Source organism: Schistocerca americana, chromosome 10, assembly GCF_021461395.2.
Source record: "Schistocerca americana isolate TAMUIC-IGC-003095 chromosome 10, iqSchAmer2.1, whole genome shotgun sequence".
NCBI lineage: Eukaryota > Metazoa > Arthropoda > Insecta > Orthoptera > Acrididae > Schistocerca > Schistocerca americana.
In genome coordinates this window covers 171,120,823-171,147,611 of record NC_060128.1, presented here as the reverse complement: position 1 = coordinate 171,147,611, position 26,789 = coordinate 171,120,823, and the positions used below count along the sequence as shown (strand labels likewise).

The window sequence follows — 26,789 nt, the reverse complement described above, 5'->3', positions numbered from 1 at the left end:
TGTGGCTATGGCCTCCCGTCGGGTAGACCGTTCGTCTGGTGCAAGTCTTTAGAGTTGACGCCACTTCGGCGACTTGAGTGTCGATGGGGTTGAAATGATGAGAATGATAAGGACAACACAATACCCATCCAGATGTCGTCTACACCGATGGTTCTGTGGTCGATGGACGCACTGGGTTAGCTTTCATCCACGGCGACTACGCTGAGCAGCATTCCCTGCCTTGTGGGAGCAGTGTTTTCACTGCGGAGCTGGTTTCTCTTTATCGTGCACTCGCTCACCTTTCCTCCTGTCTTGAGGAGTCATTTGTCATATGCAGTGACTCCCTGAGTGGTTTGCAAGCACTCTACCAATGTTTTTCTCGGGACTCTTTGGTGCGCGGTATTCAAGATGCTGTTTTTGCTCTCGCCGAGTGTGGTCGTTCAGCGACGTTTGTGTGGACCCCGGGCCACATCGGCATTCCGGGAAACGAACGTGTCGATCGGTTGGCCAAGCAGACCACCACTTCGCCACTCCTGGAGCTTGGTCTCGTGGAAAGAGATCTCCGGTCAGCTCTACATCACAAGGTCCGCGATGTCTGGAGCTCTGAATGGTCTGTGTTGAACACCCCAGATAAGCTCCGGATGGTACAGTCGTCCACGGCCGTATGGAACTCATCCTTGAGGAGCACGCGTAGGGACTCGGTTGCTCTCTGCCGTCTCCGAATTGATCATACGCAATTGACCCACAGCTATCTCCTTCGTCGTTAGAACCCGCCCAAGTGTCGCTGTGATGCAGGGCTGACAGTGGTCCATCTTCTGATGGACTGCCCCCTTTTAGCCCCCTTGCGGCAGTCCTTTAATTTACCAGCTGCACTTCCTTTAATTCTAGGTGACGATGCCTCTATAGCCGGCCGGGGTGGCCGAGCGGGTTCTGGGCGCTACAGTCTGGAATCGCGCGACCGCTACGGTCGCAGGGTCGAATCCTGCCTCGGGCATGGATGTGTGTGGTGTCCTTAGCTTAGTTAGGTTTAAGTAGTTCCAAGTTCTAGGGGACTGATGACCTCAGAAGTTAAGTCCCATAGTGCTCAGAACCATTGAACGATGCCTCTATAGTTGACTCAGTTTTACGTTTTATCCGTGCAGCTGTGTTTTATCACTCACTCTAGTGTGGGCGCTCTCGCACGATTTCTCAGGCTACGCCCACTCCAACGACTTCTAATTGTGACGTAGATACCAAAATTGTGTCTTTTATGGCAACAAGTTGTGTTGGTACCTCTATCAACGCTTTCCAGCTGGAGGTTCTTCGTTTGTAGTTGAGTGGTTGACCTTTCACCTGATCCATCAACCACTGTAGTCTGTTCTACTCTAGTCAACTATTTGCTCTGCTCCTTTTAAGTGTCCTCTATTTTGTGTTATTGCGGTGTTCATCTTAGCTCTGTACCCCTTGGCGTTCCCTCCCTCTGGGAGCAGAGGTTACGCTTTTACTGTATAGGCTTTTTACAAGTATGTCTGTTTGGAACTGGGAACTGATGACCTCGATGTTTAGCCCCCATCAAACCCCAAAACCAACCAACCAACACAACACCCAGTCCCTGAGCGGAGAAAATTTCCGATCCAGCCATGAATCGAACCCGGGCTGTTAGGTATGACATTCCGTCGCGCTGACCACTCAGCTACCAGGGGCAGACTTGTTCGAGGTAATTCATAACATTCGAACACAATGTGTGTTCCAAAATCCTTTCCGAAACATTTCAGTAGCGTACTTGTGGCCCTTGCCAGTAAATTTTTATCGTCATCTTTCCCCGTACAGCAGTATCTTTTGTGAAATCGTGAATGAAAAGTTTCTCTCACATTTTTGCTATGCACATTACGTAAAGCGTTTATTTATATACGAACTGGAGCGTATTCTTACCAGGTGCTCATTTTTCATTCCCAGATGAGGATGCGATTTTCAGGGCGAATGCTAGTGAATCGAATGGAACGGGAATTTAATTATAGCGCGCTCCCGGAAACCGGTAAATACGATTTGTGTGCATCGGACTTCCACGAAGCGCAGTCAATTTTCCGCGCACGGCGCCCGTTATCTGCGGGAACGCTCCAATTAGTCTGCGCGACGGATCGCTGGGCGGCAAATATTGGGGGACCATTAGTCATCTGAACGAAACGAGCTCCTGGTGGCCGTCTAATGGAGTCGTAATATCCAGGTCTCGACTGGCCGCCAGCGGGCTGATTGTCAACTGTCGCGCTCAATATGGCGCCCGCCCGTGCTCTGACAAGCAGCTCGTCCAGAGATCGAAGCAGAAATGAAAAACCGCTAACTTCAAAACGATCACCTGTAATGCTACATGGTTTTCGTAGAAATTCGTGGATAGAAGTTGGGGGCGCAGACAATTGGTCTGATATTTTATGGTATTGAACCGTCAATTAGGGCGATTAACAACAACAACAACTTAAGTACACATGTTATTCGAAAAACGTTATCGTAGAAGTAGTGGCCAGGAGGTGCTGGTGAAAAAACACACATTGATAAGGTTATCTTTTATTTTAAAAGGCTTTCTCAGTAATAAATTTTTAAGTCTGGCATTTCTTTAAAAAAATAATTTCAAAACAATTTCAAATTGCTGGACAATTTTCATTATGAAAAGGAGATTACCAGGTTTGACATTAACAACTTGCAAATAATGAGATTTTATATATATATATATATATATATATATATATATATATATATATATATATCCCCTACTGGCCATTAGAATTGCTACTCCAAGAAGAAATGCAGATGATAAACGGGTATTCATTGGACAAATATCTCTAGGCAAATGCTGGGATGGTTCCTCTGAAAGGGCACGGCCGACTTCCTTCCCTAATCCGATGAGACCGATGACCTCGCTGTTTGGTCTCTTCCCCCAACCAACCAACCATTGGACAAATATATTATACTAGAACTGACATGAATTACGTTTTCACGCAGTTTGGATGCATAGATCCTGAGGAATCAGTACCCAGAACAACCACCTCTGGCCGTAATAACAGCCTTGATACGCCTGGACATTGAGTCAAACAGAGCTTCGATGGCGTGTACAGGTACAGCTGCCCCTTCCTTTTCTTTGTGGAACGTCTCATATCCTTCCATCATGGGCAAGAAATACATATGTAAACTTTTTAATAAAATTAATCATATACAGCTGACGTTCCTGAGACACATTGAGTTTCACCTGTATCTAGGATAATGATGTCGGCTGAAGCAGTGAACTGCAGTTTGTATCAGGGAGAGAGATGTATTGACTTAATCTGTACAGCTGTGGTAAGAAGGGAGATGGGGCTGTTAGAGATGGAGCACAAGCAAGGATTGTGTGAAGTCAGGTCAAATGTCAAAGCCACGCTGATAGTGTTGATCAGTACATCATGTACATCATGAATTCGTGCTACAGGGACAAACTGTTAATCGATGGTATTAGCAGGACTTGTTGCGACACCTGAAAAGTGGCGAGACAATTCAGGGCTCTTGCATCATGACAACGCATCCGCACATTCATCCTTGTTGGTGCGTGTCTACTGCGCAAAAAACGAAATCACTGTGTCGCCTCATCCCTCATACTCTCCAGACCTGGGGTCCCATTCTGTATCTTTCCGACATTTTGCCGATCGGTTAGGTACGCGAGCGCACCGAATGGTCTTCTTTTCGAAAGGGAGCCCCAACATTATTCTGTAAGCATTTCGGAAGCGATCCCGCACGGTCCTAGGGAACTGAAACGCTGTAGTCAATTCTCTTCGTTAGGTTGGCAACAAATAGGTAAACATACTAAAGAAGATGAAACACGTAATGGAGTCGCAATATTTACAGTGCGAAAAGCAGTGTACGACGAAATAGTTGTATCGAGTGACAAAACAACAATAGTCCACCACAAAAAAAGAGTGAGAAACCTGGTGAACAGTGTGTGGAAGGCGAGAACACAGAGGTGATTATATGGCAGTGATAAATGCGGTAGTGCGACCTCCAGACCAGATGTGAGGAAACGCAGATCAGAAAATTGTAATTATTTTTTTTTTTTACAAAAAATCGCGAAGTGAACTGTTTAATAATCTAAAACTAACAAAACTGTATCGTTATAGATCCCAATGATGATGCCTTAGAACAGGAGAAGGCGAAACGCGTATGGGAGAAATAAAGTAACTAGCAGCAATAAAAGGCAGTTTTATTGCCATACGCGTTCCTCTTCCTTTATTCTTGATGATGCTTCACAAATAAAAGAATCAAAACGCATATGGGAATAAACTGGCTTCAATTAGTTGCATAGATGAAACACATCCCCACAAAACCGGAAAATTGTTTGAGAGTGTCAGAGAATATGAAGATTCGTAGAATGTGGTTGTAACCCGCTCCTAGAGGTCCAAATGATGGAGTCTACTTCCCTGTGTGATACATCAACGATTAGGTTCATAAAAACAATGTTTAAAAAAATCGCCTATTCGAGAGCGTGTGGCCAGTATAATTCGTTGTAGTTTATAAAACGCATCTGATGAATCAAAATGTTTCATATATGGTGGTATAGACTGAAAATATTGTGGCGGGAATCTTTCATCTGTCTACTGTTGTTAAGGATTCGATCGCAGATAAATATTTGTGACAAGCTAGAATATAAAGATGATTGCTGCTAGTTTCATTCGCACTAATTTACGTTGTGCTCTTAGATTCCTGTCTGATCACACTCTCGGAAATCGCTACGTATTCCGAAAAAAAAATGGTTAATTATTTGTGGCCAGAAGAAATATAAATATCACTGTCAATTGTTTCATGCACAGTAATTTTATCTTTCATTTCTTAAACATATGGAAGTCACGAAACCGAAGATATGCATTAGTGAGGAAGCGCGCTCTTACGTGAAAATTACAACCAGTATTTCAGAAAAAAATGCTTAACTTTGATGATTAACGAAGTCTAAGAATGTGTTGCAAACACGAAGAGGAAAAAAAAATTGCATCTAGTAGAACCTATGACCTTTGCCACAGCAGTTCGCCGACTTACCAACTTCGCTACTACAACTCGCGTGCTGTTGGCACTTTATTTTGTGTAATTCCATTCGAGAGAGACGCAGGCTGACTTAGTTGCTGAATGATGCGGGCTTAAGCCGTAAATGCATGAAATCCGAAGCTAAAACCGCTCAATATGTTTAAAGTAACAAATTCTAGGTGTAAATAAACCACAGCGAACCGAGTGAGAGGGCCATACCGAAATTCAAAACCTCTCGGTACAACTGTCGAAAAATCGGCAGGAGGACCGATCGGTATCAGGTCTCAGAAGCTTACTGGATACGAACTTTGGATTAAAAACCGAAATTGACATCACTACCGAGGCTAACTTACTGCCCTGATCGGTATGAACGATACAGAATAGGGGCCCTGGCCGCTGCAGAGTCCTGCCATACAGTCTTGGTTGTTTTGGTGCCCCAGCCGTGATTCTCTGCACCTATCGGCGCAAGGGTACACCGGCTGCGGTCATTGCATTTGCACACCCACTTCCAGTCTCCGTATCACCCACTGGGCAGCAGTGATGAGCATATCGGCAACCCAGGCCTATTATCAGTCTTTGTCTGAGGACACAGTCTTCGCTGCAACGACTACATCAGACCTGCAGCCCAGTATTTCAACCAGTCTGCGTCGTGTTGACATTCAGCTAGCGGTTCACCATCTCGGGCAACGCCTCACATAGTCAGAAAGCGTTGTTGCTGTTATCCTGAGGGAGGCATCGTTTTATCTTGACCCTTCCTTCCCCTTTAACAACTTTGCCAGCCATCGACATCGTCTGTCACAATGTATTTGTTGTGTCTAGACAAGACAGCCTAGACACAATGAGAGGAAGCCGAAAGGCACGCGCTTAAACTCACGCAGGCTGGCGTGAGGTCTGAAACAGGACGTAATGAATGCTATAAAGAAAAGTACGTAGCTGCTGGAATACTTAACTTTAATCCACAATTGGTGAACATTGCTCTTGTTGATACAGTATTATCATCTCAATATAACTTGGTGATGGCGCCTTGCTAGGTCGTAGCAATTGACTTAGCTGAAGGCTATGCTAACTATCTTCTCGGCAAATGAGTCTTCGTCAGTGTAGCATCGCTAGCAAAGTCCGCTGTACAACTGGGGCAAGTGCTAGTACGTCTCTCTAGACCTGCCGTGTGGTGGCGCTCGGTCTGCTATCACTGACAGTGGCGACACGCGGGTCCGGCGTATACTAATGGACCGCGGCAGATTTAAAGGCTACCACCTAGCAAGTGTGGTGTCTGGCGGTGACACCACAGTATTTTGTTTCATATTTTTTTGTGATTTGATCTGTATGCTAATTTTGGAAACGCACATGTTGGATTTTTAATAAACTAAGTCTGAAAAGCCGCGCGGGATCAGCCAAGCGGTCTCAGGCGCTGCAACCATGGACTGTGCGGCTGATCCCGGCGGAGGTTCGAGTCCTCCCTGGTGTGTGTGTGTGTGTGTGTGTGTGTGTGTGTGTGTGTGTGTGTGTGTGTGTGTTTGTCCTTAGGATAATTTAGGATAAGAAGTGTGTAAGCTTAGGGACTGATTATCTTAGCAGTTAAGTCCCATAAGATTTCGCACAAATTTGAACATTTTTAAGTCTGAAAACAGCAGTATTTCATTTCAGTACCGTATTCATCATGGCCATTTGAATTACAATAGATGTTTGTGAGTTCAGAATACGTGATAAGCGTAGGCAAACTTAAAAGTGCACTATAGTTTCCAAATTACAACGTAATTCGTAGATGTTACATAAAAGGCCGTCGTTATGCAGTTGTCACATTAAGTAAAAACAAAGAAGCTGTTGAAATAAGTGTAGGTGGTACCTATCATGTTACTAAACAACTGAATGCGGCTGCGAAATTATATCATTGCACGACACACAGTTCAAGATATATGACGTCGTAAACATTGAATGCGTGAAAAACCAGATTTTCTTAAAACGCGCTTTTATATTTACATAAGTGTTACATGGTGAGAGAACTTAGCGACATCCACCAAACATTAAATATGCTTAACGAGTTTGTCTGCATGGCCATCATCCACCATATTTTATTTCTCCCAGACGTGTTTTGCCTTTTTCACTTTAAGCATCATCAGTAGGGTGTAGAATGTTAAAGCTTTGTTTTTATATGTGTTATTTGTAGATTATAAAACAGTTCACGTCTCGTTTTTTATGTAAATAAGTGATTGCTTACAGTTGTTCGCGTTTTTATTTGAAATCTGCGATTCCTCTCACCTGACCACATGCTGGGGTTCTCTCTACAGTTCTATTTTCGAAACATTAGCATTTTTTATGTTCAGAACTTTTTTCTTCCCATTTGTTATCTTGTTTGGCCTTCTTGTGATGGAGTATCAGTTTTCTGTCCCTAGTTACAGATATTTGATCGAAAACTGTGCTTTCAAGACGTTTTTTATGTAAATAAGTGATTGCTTACAGTTGTTCGCGTTTTTATTTGAAATCTGCGATTCCTCTCACCTGGCCACATGCTGGGGTTCTCTCTACAGTTCTATTTTCGAAACATAACCTACTGATAACAAACAGACCCGAACTTTTCGACTCTGTATGTGCAGAACAGGGAATCAGTGATCATAAGGCCGTTGCAGCATCCCTGAATATGGAAGTTAATAGGAATACAAAAAAAGGGAGGAAGGTTTATCTGTTTAGCAAGAGTAATAGAAGGCAGATTTCAGACTACCTAACAGATAAAAACGAAAATTTTTGTTCCGGCACTGACAATGTTGAGTGTTTATGGAAAAAGTTCAAGGCAATCGTAAAATGCGTTTTAGACAGGTACGTGCCGAGTAAAACTGTGAGGGACGGGAAAAACCCACCGTGGTATAACAACAAAGTTAGGAAACTACTGCGAAAGCAAAGAGAGCTTCACTCCAAGTTTAAACGCAGCCAAAACCTCTCAGACAAACAGAAGCTAAACGATGTCAAAGTTAGCGTAAGGAGAGCTATGCGTGAAGCGTTCAGTGAATTCGAAAGTAAAATTCTATGTACCGACTTGACAGAAAATCCTAGGAAGTTATGGTCTTACGTTAAATCAGTAAGTGGCTCGAAACAGCATATCCAGACACTCCGGGATGATGATGGCATTGAAACAGAGGATGACACGCGTAAAGCTGAAATACTAAACACCTTTTTCCCAAGCTGTTTCACAGAGGAAGACCGCACTGCAGTTCCTTCTCTAAATCCTCGCACAAACGAAAAAATGGCTGACATCGAAATGAGTGTCCAAGGAACAGAAAAGCAACTGGAATCACTCAATAGAGGAAAGTCCACTGGACCTGACAGGATACCAATTCGATTCTACACATAGTACGCGAAAGAACTTGGCCCCCTTCTAACAGCCGTGTACCGCAAGTCTCTAGAGGAACGGAAGGTTCCAAATGATTGGAAAAGAGCACAGGTAGTCCCAGTCTTAAAGAAGGGTCGTCGAGCAGATGCGCAAAACTATAGACCTATATCTCTGACGTCGATCTGTTGTAGAATTTTAGAACATGTTTTTTGCTCGAGTATCATGTCGTTTTTGGAAACCCAGAATCTACTCTGTAGGAATCAACATGGATTCCGGAAACAGCGATCGTGTGAGACCCAACTCGCTTTAGTTGTTCATGAGACCCAGAAAATATTAGATACAGGCTCCCAGGTAGATGCCATTTTCCTTGACTTCCGGAAGCCGTTCAATACAGTTCGGCGCTGTCGCCTGATAAAGAAATTAAGAGCCTACGGAATATCATACCAGCTGTGTGGCTGGATTGAAGAGTTTTTAGCAAACAGAACACAGCATGTTTTTCTCAATGGAGAGACGTCTACAGAGGTTAAAGTAACCTCTGGCGTGCCACATGGGAGTGTTATGGTACCATTGCTTTTCACAACATATGTATAAATGACCTAGTAGATAGTGTCGGAAGTTCCATGCGGATTTTCGCGGATGATGCTGTAGTATACAGAGAAGTTGCAGCATTAGAAAATTGCAGCGAAATGCAGGAAGATCTGCAGCGGATAGGCACTTGGTGCAGGGAGTGGCAACTGACCCTTAACATAGACAAATGTAATGTATTGCGAATACATAGAAAGAAGGATCCTTTATTGTATGATTATATGATAGCGGAACAAACACTGGTAGCAGTTACTTCTGTAAAATATTTGGGAGTATGCATGCGGAACGATTTGAAGTGGAATGATCATATAAAATTAATTGTTGGTAAGGCGGGTACCAGGTTGAGATTCATTGGGAGAGTCCTTAGAAAATGTAGTCCATCAACAAAGGAGGTGGCTTACAAAACACTCGTTCGACCTATACTTGAGTATTGCTCATCAGTGTGGGATCTGTGCCAGGTCAGGTTGACGGAGGAGATAGATAAGATCCAAAGAAGAGCGGCGCGTTTCGTCACAGGGTTATTTGGCAACCTTGATAGCGTTACGGAGATGTTTAGCAAACTCGAGTGACAGACTCTGCTAGAGGGGCGCTCTGCATCGCGGTGTAGCTTGCTCGCCAGGTTTCGAGAGGGTGCGTTTCTGGATGAGGTATCGAATATATTGCTTCCCCCTACTTATACCTCCCGAGGAGATGACGAATGTAAAATTAGAGATTCGAGCGGGCACGGAGTCTTTCCGGCAGTCGTTCTTCCCGCGAACCACATGCGACTGGAACAGGAAAGGGAGGTAATGACAGTGGCACGTAAAGTGCCCTCCGCCACACACCGTTGGGTGGCTTGCGGTGTATAAATGTAGTGTGTGTCTCATGGTGTTGGGTTTGTTTAGAAAAATGATAGCGCCTCACAACAACAGGGCAAACAAGATGACAAATAGGAAGAAAGAAGTTGGGAACATAAAGACGTGAGTTCTTGAGGTAGAACTGTAGAGCGAAGTCCAGCATGTCACTAGATGGGAGGAAAAATAGATGCCAACCAAAAACGCGAAGAACTGTAAGAAATTGCTTATTTGTATAAAAAACGAGACGTGAACTGTGTATAATGTACAAATGACACATACAAAAACAAAATTGTCTAATTCTAGACCCCACTGATGATGCCTTAAAGTGAAGAGGCGCAACGCAACTGGGAGAAAAAATACAGTGCAACAAGAGAAGGCGCTTTTGATGTACAAAACAAATATTAGATATCCTGTTTCATATACTGTATACAGGGTGTTACAAAAAGGTACGGCCAAACTTTCAGGAAACATTCCTCACACACAAATTAAGAAAAGATGTTATCTAGACATATGTCCCGAAACGCTTACTTTCCATGTTAGAGCTCATTTTAGTTTCGTCATTCCAACGTGATCAAATTGTAAATTTTCACAATCAACATGTGTGGGCTGACGAGAATCGGCACGCAGTTGTGCAATCACGTCATCAACACAGATTTTCTGTGAACGTTTGGGCATTCATTGTTGATGATGTCTTGATTGGGCCCCATGTTCCTCCACCTACGCTCAATGGAGCACGTTATCATGATTTCATACGGGATACCCTACCTGTGCTGCTAGAACATGTGCCTTTACAAGTACGACACAACATGTGGTTCATGCACGATGGAGCTCCTGCACATTTCAGTCGAAGTGTTCGTACGCTTCTCAACAACAGATTCGGTGACCGATGGATTGGTAGAGGCGGACCAATTCCATGGCCTCCACGCTCTCCTGATCTCAACCCTCTTGACTTTCATTTATGGGGACATTTGAAAGCTCTTGTCTACGCAACCCCGGTACCAAATGTAGAGACTCTTCGTGCTCGTATTGTGGACGGCTGTGATACAATACGCCATTCTACAGGGCTGCATCAGCGCATCAGGGATTCCATGCGACGGAGGGTGGATGCACGTATCCTCGCTAACGGAGGACATTTTGAACATTTCCTGTAACAAAGTGTTTCACGTCGCGCTGGCACGTTCTGTTGCTGTGTGTTTCCATTCCGTGATTAATGTGATTTGAGGAGAAGTAATAAAATGAGCTCTAATATGGAAAGTAAGCGTTTCCGGACACTTGTCCACATAACATATTTTCTTTCTTTGTGTGTGAGGAATGTTTCCTGAAAGTTTGGCCGTACCTTTTTGTAATACCCTGTATAGGAATTCGACTCAACAAAAAATATGGGGTTGGGGGAGGGATTGCTAGTTGTTTTGCAAGGGAGTTTCTGATTAGCAGACGAATTTTAATTACACAGTGTCGCACCAGAAACCCTCGCAGGCGTGTAATGAGGTAGGAAAACGAGATTTGTTTGACGGAAGAGCCGCCACGGGCAGGTGGCTGCAAAGAGAATCTGAAACTTTAAGAGATCCATTCTTGCGGATAAGCAGTCGCAAGGCAGTGGCGCAAAAGAAAGCCACAAAGGCAGTAACGAGGTGTAGAGACAGGGAGAAGGGAGGGGGTGCCGCCTCTCCCTTGTTTGCCTAATTAGGCGATACGTATCCGTAATAAGCGCTGACTGTACCAGCCGTTTCTTCTCTTCCGCCCCGTCCTCTTGAGAAGCGGCTGCAGGCCCCCTAACAGGAAGGCAGATCACAGCGAAACGTCCCGCGGGCAGGCACGTCGTTACAGACTGAATACAGATCTCGGATTCGACATAAACGTCCAACTGCAGGCTGGCGCACGGAAAACCGGGACCGAGCACTCGGACAGGTCGACAGTTACGCGCGAATTGTTGCCCACCACAACAACAAATAAACAAGCGATAATTAGATAATAGAGAAATACACTACTGGCCATTAAAGTTGCTACACCAAGAAGAAATGCAGATGATAGACGGGTATTCATTGGACAAATATATTATACTAGAATTGACATGTGATTGCATTTTCACGCAATTTGGGTGCATAGATCCTGAGAGACCAGTACCCAGAACCACCACCTCTGGCCGTAATAACGGCCTTGATACACCTGGGCATTGAGTCAAACAGAGCTTGGATTGTGTGCACAGGTACAGCTGCCCATGCAGCTTCAACACGATACCACAGTTCATCAAGAGTAGTAACTGGCGTATTGCGACGAGCCAGCTGCTCGGCCACCATTGACCAGACGTTTTCAGTTGGTGAGAGATCTGGAGAATGTTCTGGCCAGGGCAGCAGTCGAACATTTTCTATATCCAGAAAGGCTCGTACAGGACCTGCAACATGCGGTCGTACATTGTCGTGCTGAAATGTTTCTCAGGGCTCGAATGAAAGGTAGAGCCACGGGTCGTAACACATCTGAAATGTAACGTCCACTGTTCAAAGTGCCGTCAATGCGAACTAGAGGTGACCGAGACATGTAACCAATGGCACCCCATGCCATCACGCCGGGTGATACGCCAGTATGGCGATGACGAATACACGCTTCCAATGTGCGTTCACCGCGATGTCGCCAAACACGGTTGCGACCGTCATGATACTGTAAACAGAACCTGGATTCATCCGGAAAAATGACGTATTGCCATTCGTGTACCCAGGTTTGTCGCTTCTGTCTGTGATGCAGCGTCAATGGTAACCGCAGCCACGGTCTCAGAGCTGACAGTCCATGCTGCTGCAAACGTCGTCGAACTGTTCGTACAGATGGTTGTTGTCTTGCAAACGTCCCCATCTGTTCACTCAGGGATTAAGAGTGGCTGCACGATCCGTTAGAGCCATGCGGATAAGATGCCTGTCATCTCGACTGCTAGTGATACGAGGCCATTTGGATCCTGCACGGCATTCCGTATTACTCTCCTGAACCCACCGATTGGTTCCATATTCTGCTAACAGTCATCGGATCTCGACCAACGCCAGCAGCAATGTCGCGATACGATAAACCGCAATCGCGGTAGGCTACACAGTTTTAATCTGCCAGGAAGTTTCATATCAGCGCACACTCCGCTGCAGAGTGAAAATCTCATTCTGGAAACATCCCCCAGGCTGTGGCTAAGCCATGTCTCCGCAATATCCTTTCTTTCAGGAGTGCTAGTTCTGCAAGGTTCGCAGGAGAGCTTCTGTAAAGTTTGGAAGGTAGGAGACGAGGTACTGGCAGAAATAAAGCTGTGAGTACCGGCCGTGAGTCGTGCTTCGGTAGCTCAGTTGGTAGAGCACTTGCCCGCGAAAGGCAAAGGTCCCGAGTTCGAGTCTCGGTCGTGCACACAGTTTTAATCTGCCAGGAAGTTTCATGTTACTATACACTTTGTGCAACCCTGTCGCATGTAATCTTACCCCCTCCTTCCCAAAAACTAAAACTATACTCCACCCGAACAGGTCATGGAGGCCCAAGGGAACCGACCGGCCGCCGTGTCATCCTCAGCCCCACAGGCGTCACTGCATGCGGATATGGTGGAGGGGCATGTGGTCAGCACACCGCTCTCCCGGTCGTATGTCAGTTTACGAGATCGAAGCCGCTGCTTTCAATCAAGTAGCTCCTCAGTTTGCCTCACAAGGGCTGAGTGAGCCCCGCTTGCGACTAGCGTTAGGCGGACCAGATGGTCACCCATACAAGAACTAGCCCAGCCCGACAGCGCATAACTTCAGTGATCTAACTTGAACCGGTGTTACCGCTTTGACGAGGCCGTTGCCCCTCCCCCCCCCCCCCCCCCCCTTCCTCTCCTTCCTACTTCCATCAGTTGTGCACATTAAACAATGCCCAGTCCAAGTAATTAATAAGCAAAGTCTGTTATGAAGATTTGAGAGGAGCGAAGATTATAGTAGACTTACAGGTTTACTTAGCTTGTCATGTTGAGGTGGCTCCAGTTCTTCTTGTCTAGCGATCTGATTCTTGAAACTGAAAATCCTCCATCAGGTGCTCACGGTTGGTTTAAACTAAATAAATCGGAAGTTGTTGCTGCAGCACTTTGTTACGTATATATATCATACAGTATTTTGATATTTTACATTAACGAACCGAAATTACGTTGTTCGCACCTATTATACAAAAATACGTCCGATCACATCAGAAGCAAGCTTACGACTCCCTGACTCCGCGGAAATAACAATATTACGAAGGGTTTGCAATTTTTCTTAACAAATGAATGTCTACTAGTTTCCGTTACATTATTAACTTCAATTATTATTTCATAAATGAATCCATAAATAAATATAGACGGGATTGTTTAATTAATAATAGAAATTTTAAGTGTGCAAATAATTCGTAATTTCAAATGTTTGAAAAAAAAATAATTTTAACTGTACATTCAGAACCAGGACTTATCGATTGTAGGATCGAAACTAAAATATTTTATAAAGTAATTCCTTTTCAAAAAATTTTAACTTGAAATATAACATACTGATAATAAAATTATATGAAAGTTTCCGGAAAGCAACTGAGATAATACTGACATGCCGTGCGGGATTAGCCGAGCGGTTTAAGGCGCTGCAGTCATGGACTGTGTGGCTGATCACGGCGGAGGTTCGAGTCCTCCCTCGGGCATGGGTGTGTGTGTGTTCGTTCTCAGGTTAATTTAGCATAAGTAGTGTGTAAGCTTAGGGACTGATGACCTTAGTAGTTAAGACCCATAAGATTTCACAAACATTTGAACAATACTGACCTATCCAGAATGCGAAAAATAATAGTGGTATCGACAACTACTGTTGAGGAAAAGTAATGTTAGAAGAGGATGTCCCGTGACACACAGCAATTCTTAAAATTAATTATGAATAGTGTCCTTAGTCTTCTAGCATTATTGGCTTACTTGCGTGCACTTTTCCCTTTAGTCTGCGCCACAGATAAGCCACAAGTCTTCAGGTCCGTCGAACGCGGCCCCTACAGTCCTTAGCTGAGTGTCCATTCTTCTATGAATCATTCATGAATCCGTGACATTGACTCGAGTGAAATGTGGTAGGTCGCCCTGTTCTCTTGAACGACAGCATATGTTCGCTCATTGGAGGCGCGTGGGGAACAACTGTGCGTAAAATTCCTCAAAGATTCGCATGTACGCAGCTGCACAATCCGACTTTCTGACACGGTACACCACGCACCCGACTTTTCCCGGTCAAGAGGTTAATCGTTAATCGTATAGGGATAGTTTGTTGATCAGTTCGTGGTGGCCTGGGAGTTCCCATGCACTGTCAGATGGAACCAGACTTCATTTCTCATGGAATACAGAAGCGGATCCAACATTCCACTCTCAACTGTTCGAAGTAGCCACGTGCAGTAATTCACACGCTTTGCCTCATCTTCCTCCTTTAGTTAATTTCATGTCATTTTGTAGGTCTTCATCCGTATATGGCATAAAACTCGTTGACGAGACGTACACGAAACGTTCACTTGTTGCGACAAGTTACGTGTCGGGTTCTTCGGACTCTGGATCGTTCGTGCTCGAATATCCGCGACCACAGTAGGTGTACGAACGGACGGAGGTAGATTGTTTTTTGCGTTTGCAACTGATCCTGTAGTACGCCACTTTGTCGTCAAATCCTGTACACCGCTCTTAGCTGTAACTGAAAAGCCAGGAAACTTCTTTGTATTTCCTGTATGGCAGAGCAGTTTTAGGCGCTTCAGTCCGGAACCACGCTGCTGCTACGGTCCAGGTTCGAATCCTGCCTCGCGCATGGATGTGTGTGATGTCCTTAGGTTAGTTAGGTTTAAGTAGTTCTAAGTCTATTGGACTGATGATTTAAGTCCCATAGTGCTCAGAGCCATTTGAGCCATTTTTTTTTATCAACTGTCGTAAGTAATATTAAACATCTGGCATCTAAATGACTGTTAGTGGTACAGTGTACCCTCCGCTACACGCAATACGGTGGCTTGCGGAGTATATATGTAGATATAGACATGTTAAGGGGGGAGGGGGAGAACTCAGTTTGGTGCGCCTGTCCGTTTGGTGTTTTGGTACGGCAATACGTACGCGAGCGCGCCCGTGCCATTTGGCTAATTGAAATGTGCGCAGTAAAGGTCAGAAATTGATTTGCGGTCGAAGAGGCGAACGGCTGCAGCGAGGTTTCAGCGAGCCGTACCCTCTGCCGGACCGCCATTGCAACTCAGTGAGGCATTTAGCGAGTTACTGACGTGTTCCACAGCTCAAATGCACTCTTTTCCTCAACCAGCAGAGGGTCGTAGAGTTTCGAGACAACCGGGGATATTTGAGGGAGTTTTAATGCATGCCCTAGGACTGACGGGCGCCACTTGGATTGCTTTCTGTAGGCCGAAGTTGTTGCAAGGTATCGGCTGTTAGCTGCTTGTGTCTATAAAACATTAAAGTATGTAAATTGAATATGGAGGGGGAAGAAAGAAGAGAGAACTGACAATATAAGCTGCATCGGGACTTGATGCGGAATCAGCTGCGACGAATGAAAAGGTGTGCCGGATCGGGATTCGAACCCAGGTTCTCCAGCTTACCAGGCAGCTGCGTAGACCGCTCCGCCATCCGGCACAGTGTTTATTGCAGATGCGCGGACCGCCTCGGCACGCTCCCACATTCCCACCTATCTGCAGAGCCCGTCCATGTGCTCCAACTCGCTACTCTGTCATTCCCACAGGGGTCGAACGTAACTGTGCATCCGTAATGAAGAAGGTGGATTCATTGTACATTGAGGCGAATCAATTACATGAATGAATGCGTGGTGTCCTTTCGGACATATCCGAAAGGACAGAAATAAATTAAGTATTAATTTCCGACCATTGCTTCCTGAGCTCCAAGTGCACGACTTATGGTACATAGTGTACAGTTCCGTGGCGAGTGAGACGCCCGCTAAACCCGCTGGGCAGAACAGGTGATTAGGGTCGAGGAAAGGGCCAAATAAGGTGTCGGACAGTTTCACTCCAAATTGTAATTTATTGTAATTTAATAACACCTTTAAACCAAAACGGCACATAGCCGAACCTTTACAATTACAAGTTTCAAAATGAAATTCTTTCACGGCTGAGGCCTCCAAACAAGAAAAACAAAAAATAAAAAAAAAAAAACAGAAAAACAAGAAGTTGAAAATACAGTTAAAATAGCAAATAAAATAATAGAATTTGTTTCTTTTAAATCATTGGCTATAATAGATTACCAACAGACACTTAAACACCCGTGAGGAAGACAGTAAAGACAGCGGCACTCAGAAGTCTCCAGGGGGTCGGTCTGCCGTCGTTCACTAGGTGAGACGGGTAGTGAGCCGAAGTACACTTGATGCGTCGGTAACCCAACCAAGAGACAGTCAGGGACCGACCGACCAAACTACTTGCTTGCCACCAATCGGTCAATAAAAACTCAGACCAAACTGTTACAGACGTGATTATCCACTATGAAATATGTATTATATATTAAGCTGTCAAAAGTAAACGCCGTGTTGGACAGCGACAACAGGTGAGGAACGGGCACTGCCTGAAATTACGTTAGTGGCCATGGCAGGTAACCGGGACACTAACGGCCACAAGGCAGAAAATTCCGCTGGTGCACTTGGATTGTAGTCAACCAGTATAGTTAATTCAACAGCATGGCGGCTAAATACAATACAAACACTCAGTGTTGCTCACAGGAGAACCTCCCCAACAGCGAACTACCGAAACGAACCACACAACATGAATGGACGTGGCTTGAGTACTTAAAACCACTACTCAACTTTGACGTCCTGGGTCGGTAAACCACGAAGCTCGTAGCGATCGGGCAGCTCCACACACGCTCCGACACTGCGCAGGGACCGCCAGCGGACCCAGCTGACTGCACGGCGCGGAGATAAACTTCCCTGGTCCGCACCAACCGATCGACTCCTCTCAGAATGCCGACAACATGTAAAATAGTCCTCAGTGGAAATAACGCCAAAGTGCGCACACACACACACACACACACACACACAACCTGACAAACACTTGTACGACGACCTGAACGATACCCAACAGTAACTAAGTACGCATGAAGACAAATCGGGAGTAGATGCACACACACACAGCCGACTCATGAACGATCGGCGAGCCAAAACGCGTCGTCCCGTTGGACTACCGACCGACGATCCACCAAGACCGTGGCGCGGCTCAAGTGATGCGTGGCGGCAATGGTCGGGCGAGCCATGTCGACGCAGACCTCACAGCTCCAACCCGACTGCACCAGTGCCGCATTGCAGCTCTCCGACTGGTAGGTCCGGACTGCGCTCCAGACGCGTTCCAACTGACTGGCAGCCCGAAATCGCGACTCGCACGTACTCACGACAGACGACGACTGGGAAGTATCGCAGTCCAGCAAAGATACTACGAGAGGCGATATATCGATACGCGCTGCTAGCGCCGCTAACGGTCAGGCAAAGCAGCAACTCGGTGATAGTAGTAATTAAAATTAACGTAGTGAGGTGAAAGCGGTCGCAGGTTCGAATCCTGCCTCGGGCATGGATGTGTGTGATCTCCTTAGGTTGCTTAGGTTCAAGTAATTCTAAGTTCTAGGGGACTGGTGACCACAGCAGTTAAGTCCCATAGTGCTCAGAGCCATTTGAACCATTTTTTTTTTAGGTGAAAGTACGTTAAAAACAGGGTGTAAAATATATGATGGCGGGAACACGAGCCACGCACAACTCAGGGAGATTTACGAGCGGCGTTCATTAACTAATGCAACACCTTTTCTTTATAAAAGCAGGTTGGTTCTATTCAGTATTCCAGTACACCAAATCACCCAGCACTAGTTTGGCTACAAGACCATATTTTTCCAACATAACCCCTTTTAATGCTATGGCCTTAACCCGAGTTACTGGGAGAGTCTGTATAACGGCATGGCGCCACGACGCGAGAACCAACGTCTTGCTTCATCAATAACCTCCCCATTATCCACGGACTGCATATTGTGGTGTGCATCCTTCAGTGGGCCAAACAGGTGGAAGTCGGAAGGTGCGAGATCCGGGCTGTAGAGTGGATGAGGAACAGTCCAGTAAGTTTTATGAGCCCCTTTCGAGTGTGCAGATCTGTTGGAGGGCTGGTTTTGTCATGGACAAAGAGAAGTTCATTGAATTTTTTGTGGGGACAGACAGACTAATGTCGTTTCTTCAATTTCATGAGGGTAATACAATAGACTTCAGAGTCTGTCGTTGCACCAAGATGGAGGATAGCAAACAGAATGCCCCCTTCAGATTCCCAGAAGACAGTCCCCATGACTACCGTCTGAGGGCGCGGCTTTCAACTTTTTCGTCGGATGGGAGCTGGTGTGGCGCCATTCCATGAATTGCCGTTTTGTTTCCGCTTCGAAGTGATGAACTTATGTTACATCGCCTGTGGCGACGTACGACAAAGAATTGTCACGGTCAGCCTCGTAATCTGCAAGCAATTTCACACATTGACCTTCGCCACTCCTTGTGGTTTTCTGTCCTGTGGCGAAGAACCAAGTGGGCACACACCTTTGAGTTTCCCAGTTGATGGACGAATGTGCAGCGCTACGAACAGAGTCGTAAGTTGAGCAGTGAGGTTTTTGATTGTGAACCGCCGATCACCTCGAATGAAAGTGTCCGTAAGTTCCAACATATGGGTGCGGCCGGCTGGCACGCTGGACATCGCGCAGGTTTGCGCGACGTTGATGAGATGACGGCGTACACATCGGCCAGTGACTCGCCGTGCTTTTGTTCACTGGCAGGTGCCCGCAGACTTTCTGCCAGCGCTTGTGAATGTCTGTGGTGGTGTGGTTTTCAGCGAAAAGAAAATGACAGCTGTGTGCTTGGAACGCACCTCTGTTACAGACGCCATTGTGAAGGCTACCTACAGTAGAGCACTTCATGAAACTATAGAGGCTGAAGCGGGAATTTTCCACGATGCCCCATAACAAATTCCACATTTTTTCAACCAGAATCGGCCGAGAACGAAACGTGTTGCGTTACGTATTGAAAGCCGTTGGTATGTTCTATGCTGCCAGTGTTAAAATAATTTTTGGAAACATTTTAGGACGCCAAATTTTCCGTAATTAAAGGTTGAATTTTCGAGTTATACCGAAACATAATTAATGCATAAATTGTATTATGAAGCGTGTTACCATTTTTTTCTCAATTACTTTTTCTGTCATAGTTTTGTAACGCTAAAGATCGTAAGATATTTTTGTTATTCTAGTCCACATGTGTTAAATCTTGTTCTTGGCGTGCTACAAAAATTTCTAATTTCTACATTCAGCCCTTCTTGAGATAACGGGTCACTTATAGCAAGAAGAGTAGTTCCGAGATACTGAGGTTGAAAGTTTTTTAATTAAAAACTTTTATACGGAGTAACAGTTCCGTTTCATGCCATAGAATTGTCGTGTTCCATATTCTGCCCCCCTTTATTGTCACAATCGCCCAGTGCCTACCTCCTGCTTCCGTTTCTTGCTTTGTTGCTGAGCAGCGCATTCTGCTTGGATTGCACAAAGAACATTGATTTTGTTTTCTGCCCGTACCTCACCCCTTACATCCGCAAAGCTTCCAGTCCTCTGTAGCTCCAACCTTTAGAAGTTGTGACAGCATAAAATATAACTACTTTACAGTCACAGTCAAGTATATCAATCAACTACTTGTTTCTCGCCAAAAACGTTCGCCCATTGCATCTTAGTGTCTGTGTGTACTATATACATTAAAAATATATATCGTCAATGGTGGTCCAAATTTTATTAGAGCGTCGTCTAAAAATATGAAGTAAATACATTAAGAACTTTCCGAGATCTTTTCTAAGGGTCTTTCCATACACCCCCCCCCCCCCCCACACACACACACACACATACACACACACGAAGCGAAAGGTGGTTATTCTGATTTCTGACTGGTAGGGACATTAATGTGACTGGATGATGCTTAATTGTAGGTACGTTTCTTCTACCCTTCCTACAGCATCTCCTGTAGGAATATCTGATAGCGTTTAAACATTCTGTCTAGGGGACGTTAAAAAAAGTCAATTACTTTGAGAGGCGGCAGTACCCACCAAAACAAGAAAAAAATTCCTGTATACATCCGTTCTAAAGAACACTACTGGCCATTAAAATTGATACACCAAGAAGAAATACAAATGATAAACGGGTATTCATTGGAAAAATATATTATACTAGAACTGACATGTGATTACATTTTCGCGCAGTTTGGGTGCATAGAGCCTGAGAAATCAGTACCCAGAATAACCACTTCTGGCCGTAATAAGGACTTGATACGCCTGGGCATTGAGTCAAACAGAGCTTGGACAGCATGTACAGGTACAGCTGTCCATGCAGCTTCAACACAATACCACAGCTCATCAAGAGTAGTGACTGGCGTATTGTGACGAGCCAGTAGCTCGGCCACCATTGACCAGACGTTTTCAATTGGTGAGAGACCTGGAGAATGTGCTGGCCAGGGCAGCAGTCGAACATTTTCTGTATCCAGAAAGGCCCGTACAGGATCTGCAACATGCGGTCGTGCACTATCCTGCTGAAATGTAGGGTTTCGCAGGGATCGAATGGAGGGTAGAGCCACGGGTCGTAACACATCTGAAATGTAACGTCCACTGTTGAAAGTGCCGTCAATGCGAACAAGAGGTGACCGAGACGTGTAACCAATGGCACCCCGTACCATCGCCGGGTGATACGCCAGTATGTCGATGACGAATATACGCTTCCAATGTGCGTTCACCGCGATGTCGCCAAACACGGATGCGACCATCGTGATGCTGTAAACAGAACCTGGATTCATCCGAAAAAATGACGTTTTGCCATTCGTGCACCCAGGTTCGTCGTTGAGTACACCATCGCAGGCGCTCCTGTCTGTGATGCAGCGTCAAGGGTAACCGCAGCCACGGTCTCCGAGCTGATAGTCCATGCTGCTGCAAACGTCGTCGAACTGTTCGTGCAGATGGTTGATGTCTTGCAAACGTCCCCATCTGTTGACAGGGATCGAGACGTGGCTGCACGATCCGTTACAGCCATGCGGATAAGATGCCTGTCATCTCGACTGCTAGTGATAGGAGGCCGTTGGGATCCAGCACGGCGTAGCCTTTCGCCCCTACTCTTCAATCTGTACATCGAGGAAGCAATGATGGAAATAAAAGAAAGGTTCAGGAGTGGAATTAAAATACAAGGTGAAAGGATATCAATGATACGACTCGCTGATGACATTGCTATCCTGAGTGAAAGTGAAGAAGAATTAAATGATCTGCTGAACGGTATGAACTGTCTAATGTGAGTACACAGTATGGTTTGAGAGTAAATCGGAGAAAGACGAAGGTAATGAGAAGTAGTAGAAAGAACAGCAAGAAACTTAACATCGGGATCGATGGTCACGAAGTCAATGAAGTTAAGGAATTCTGCTACCTAGGCAGTAAAATAACCAATGACGGACGGAGCAAGGAGGATATCAAAAGCAGACTCGCTATGGCAAAAAAGGCATTTCTGGCCAAGAGAAGTCTACTAATATCAAATACCGGCCTTAATTTGAGGAAGAAATTTCTGAGGATGTACGTCTGGAGTACAGCATTGTATGGTCGTGAAACATGGACTGTGGGAAAACCGGAACAGAAGAGAATCGAAGCATTTGAGATGTGGTGCTATAGACGAATGTTAAAAATTAGGTTGACTGATAAGGTAAGGAATGAGGAGGTTCTATGCAGAATCGGAGAGGAAAGGAATATGTGGAAAACACTGATAAGGAGAAGGGACAGGATGATAGGACATATGCTAAGACATGAGGGAATGACTTCCATGGTACTAGAGGGAGCTGTAGAGGGCAAAAACTGTAGAGGAAGACAGAGATTGGAATACGTCAAGCAAATAATTGAGGACGTAGGTTGCAAGTGCTACTCTGAGATGAAGAGGTTAGGACAGGAACGGACTTCGTGGCGGGTCGCATCAAACCAGTCAGTAGGCTGAAGACCAAAAAAAAGGAAACACATCCAACAAGATCGGTCGTATTTTACGGAAATACGATGTGAAATATGTTTTCCGACCTCTATCTAAAATAAGAGCACTTTAGAGCACCGTTAAGGATGATCTTGGACTGCGTAAGGCGAGTGTATATCGCATTCCTTGTAGCTGCGGCATGGCATATATTGGTCAAACTATCAGGACCGTGGATGACCGATGTACTGAGCATAAACGGCACACACGATTACAGCAGCCAAGTAGATCTGCTATTGCCGAACATTGCTTGGATACTGGTCACCCCATGTTATATAATAACACCGAGATATTGGCATGCACGTCCAGCTATTGGGACAGTGTTATTAAGGAGGCAGTTGAGATTAAATTAGCGAGCAACCTCGTTAACAGGGATGGAGGTTTCTGTTTAAACTCTGTTTGGAATCCGGCTCTCTCCCTTGTCAAAAAACAGAGGAACAGAGTTAAAGCTACCTCACCTGAGAATTCATAGTCTCACTATCGATAGCTCTGACTTTGGTCATCTTTGGTGGCTGTAGTGTTCAGTGTGTGTGTTATCTTTCGTGCTTCAGTCCGAGAACCGAGGTTTTAAATTTGCACGTACGCCGCCTGTCTGTTGCAGTTTTGCCTTGAAAATGGCGGGGTGTTCTCCCGCCGAAATATCGGCGGTCGCTGAAAGTGTTACTTGGTTGAATTCCAGGAAGTTATTTGAAACTTTATCTAGGTTTCGGCTATAATAATGTAGCCTCCTTCAGAAATGTCACAATATAAAATTAAATTAAAACATTCCAGATATTGGCGTCGTCAAACTTAAAATGCTAGTACCACAGTACATAGTCATAAGACTCAGCTGGTGGTCGCGCGCATGCGCGTGCGAAGTAATACGGACTTAAAACCAGTATTATAGCCGAAACCTAGGTAAAGTTTCTTTGCGTATGCAACTGCAGGCTGAAATTTAATATAATTACATTTTACAGTTGCTGACTGGGCTGCACCATGCGAAAAATATTCACTTGAACATGTTAGCTAGAGAAATGTATTCGCGACGTTTCGTTACTGTACATTATTTTTTGGTGTTGCGGTTTTTCCGTGAATGTAATAAACATCGTGTATGCTGTGGCGCCGGTGAATCACTTGAGGTCGTGAGTCACCTGAGATGAGCTAACCTCCGTGGCGGCGGACTGCGCCGCGGGTCTGCCTACACGCAGGGGGCAGCCGGCCGGCGGACAGACTACCTCAACGGCGCGGACCTTGAGGAGAGCCCGCGGCGACCTTCCTCCACTCCGCGATCCCCCACCAGGGGCGGCGCCGGCCGCGTGCTGGCGGCGTGGAGGGGGGAGTCGCCCGCACAGATAGCGGCCAGGGGGGGACGACAATAGCCGCAGCCGCACACAAGGGCAGTGCGACCCGGGACGCCCAGCGCGAGCCATCCGCGAGTGCGCCGGACTGGGGAAAACCGCGAGAAAGAGCAGCCGCCGCGCTCTGTGACACGAGTGACCTGTGTGGCGTGTGCTTGTGTACCATCTGGTCAGGGAGTGCGGTGAACAGGAGCAACAGCAGCGAGGAACCCAGCCAGCGACCACCTCTCCCAGAAAGCGCATAAGGAATGGCATCGGCAGTGGCGGAGGTCAGTGTGCGCCTAAGCTGCGGGTTATCGCTCTTCCATACAGTCGTAGGCAGTACGCACTGACTGAAGCAGATACGAAGACAGGACTCACAAGGAGACAATCCGGCAATGGGATATTCGTATTTTTTTTTTTTTTTTTTTTTTTTTTTTTTTTTTTTTTTTTACTTACGATACGTGCAATCCAAAAAGATATTCACAAAGTATTTCGATGCATCCAGAATGAATCTGCAGCGGAGTGTGCGCTGATATGAAACTTCCTGGCAGATTAAAACTGTGTGCCCGACCGAGACTCGAACTCGGGACCTTTGTCTTTCGCGGGCAAGTGCTCTACCAACTGAGCTACCCAAGCACGACTCACGCCCCGTCCTCACAGCTTTGCTTCTGCCACTACCTCGTCTCCTACCCTCCAAACTTTACAGAAGCTCTCCTGCGAACCTTGCAGAACTAGCACTCCTGAAAGAAAGGACATTGCGGAGACATGGCTTAGCCACAGCCTAGGGGATGTTTCTAGAATGAGATTTTCACTCTGCAGCAGAGTGTGCGCTAATATGAAACTTCCTGGCAGATTAAAACTGTGCCGGACCGAGACACTCGGGACCTTTGCCTTTCTCGGGCATGTGCTCTACCGACTGAGCTACCCAAGCACGACTCACGCCCCGTCCTCACAGCTTTACTTCTGCCAGTACCTCGTCTCCTACCTTCCAAACTTTACAGAAGCTCTCCTGCGAACCTTGCAGAACTAGCACTCCTGAAAGAAAGGATATTGCGGAGACATGGCTTAGCCACAGCCTGGGGGATGTTTCCAGAATGAGGAGCTTTAAAAATTTTTCGACAAACCCGACTCTCACGACACGTACATTAGAATATTCTGCAGAACTGATTTGAATTTGTCACCTCGGTTCAGATATGTCCTGTTACCTAGTAGGTCCAGGGTCCGCCATGGGCCCTGATAACTTGTCCATGCATCATGGTATCGATTCGCATACGGCGCGAATGGCGTCCTGTGGTACAGCCATACATGCTGCATTCACCTGGTTCCAAAGTTCATCTGTGGCAGTTGGTATTGGGTCACGGCACCATATTCCACACATTTCCGATTGGTTACAAGTCTGGTGGCCCAAGGCAAGAGGCTGACATCCTGTGCCGTCAAGAAGGCATTTGTTCGTACAGCAGCAAGTGGTCGTGCATTGTGTTGCTGAAAAATGGCCTCTGGGATGTTGTGCATAAGGGGCGTGGCGACGATCACAGGATGTCATTCACGTAGGTCACGCTGGTCACAGTGCAATGGACGCGCGCCGACTGTGATTTGTGGTTGTACTCAACAGCACCCCACACCATGACGACTCGACTTGGCACTAAGCAGTTAGTGTGATACTCCCCCCTGTCTGCGGCGAACCAAACATACAGCAACTGGACTCGGCCCAAAACAGTGTCTGATGCCATTCCTGTCCCCAGTGACGTCCAGCAAATTTCTGGCCTTTCGTCCAAGGTAGGTGGAGAAGTGAACGACTCGCACGTAACCCGTGCTATAATAAATGGCGACGGACTGTCACCCCTGATAGTGTATGATGTGTTATACGATTCCACCGTTGCACAAGTGCCGTGGAGGACTCATATCTGTCCTGGAGCGCCATGAGGTGACGATCTTCTCGGAGGGGGGATTGGGGGGGAGGGGGGGTCTGAGTGGTGCGACCTGACCCATCTCGTCGTGTTGTACGGCCTTCCGTGAACCATTCTCCACACACCCGTTGCACTGCCGGAACACTTCATTCCACACGAGCAGCAATTTCCCCGAAGGATGCATCACAATCTCTCATGCCTGTAATGGGCCCTCTTTCGAACTCACGCTATTGCTCGCACATATGTCTGAGAGATACCTGCGCGTCTGCTCGAGTCACACTGATCCATTAGCTTTGGTTTACAGCAGCGACAACGAGAGCCGCAGGCATATTTTTCCCGGTGTTCCGCCGCGCCGCTATATCGATGTTGACCTGTTGAATTGCTAATCGTGTATGCAGAACATATTGATGTAAATGTCCTGTGAATATCAACGTCCTGTCTGTAGTTGTTCAAGGTGTTCTCTGTTTTTCTGAACGTGTGTATAAAATTCATCAAATGCATGCTAATTGCGGATACCTGCACATCTTCTTGTTTCGAATTACGCATGACATGCAATGGAAATATAATTTTTTGAAATCACAATGAAATGAATACCCCTAGCTGCATACAGGCGTTGATATAAGTCAACGGGGACATGTTGGAAATGTGTGCCCCGACCGGGACTCGAATCCGGAATATGCTGCTTACATGGCAGACGCTCTATCCACCTGAGCCACCGAGGACACGGGGGATAGTGCGACTGCAGAGACTTATCTCTGGCACGCCTCCCGTGAGACCCACATTCGCAACTTACTGTCCCGCATTATATTCATAGTGCCCCTGCCCATCATACTC

General features: G+C 46.0%; 1 protein-coding gene across 3 annotated transcripts in view; it reads left to right on the top strand.

Moving 5' to 3' along the window:
* Nucleotides 1–26,789, top strand: part of LOC124552730 (calcium-binding mitochondrial carrier protein Aralar1) — a 719,518-nt gene that overhangs the window by 75,248 nt on the left and 617,481 nt on the right. Inside the window, exon 1 of one of the 3 annotated variants that reach the window (XM_047127071.1) lies at nucleotides 24,081–24,335. The exons of the other annotated variants lie outside the window; for them this stretch is intronic. Coding sequence (XP_046983027.1) covers nucleotides 24,315–24,335 — 21 coding nt within the window. The 5' untranslated portion in view covers nucleotides 24,081–24,314. Of the gene's footprint in view, nucleotides 1–24,080; nucleotides 24,336–26,789 lie in introns of those variants that run through there. 3 annotated transcript variants of the gene reach the window in all.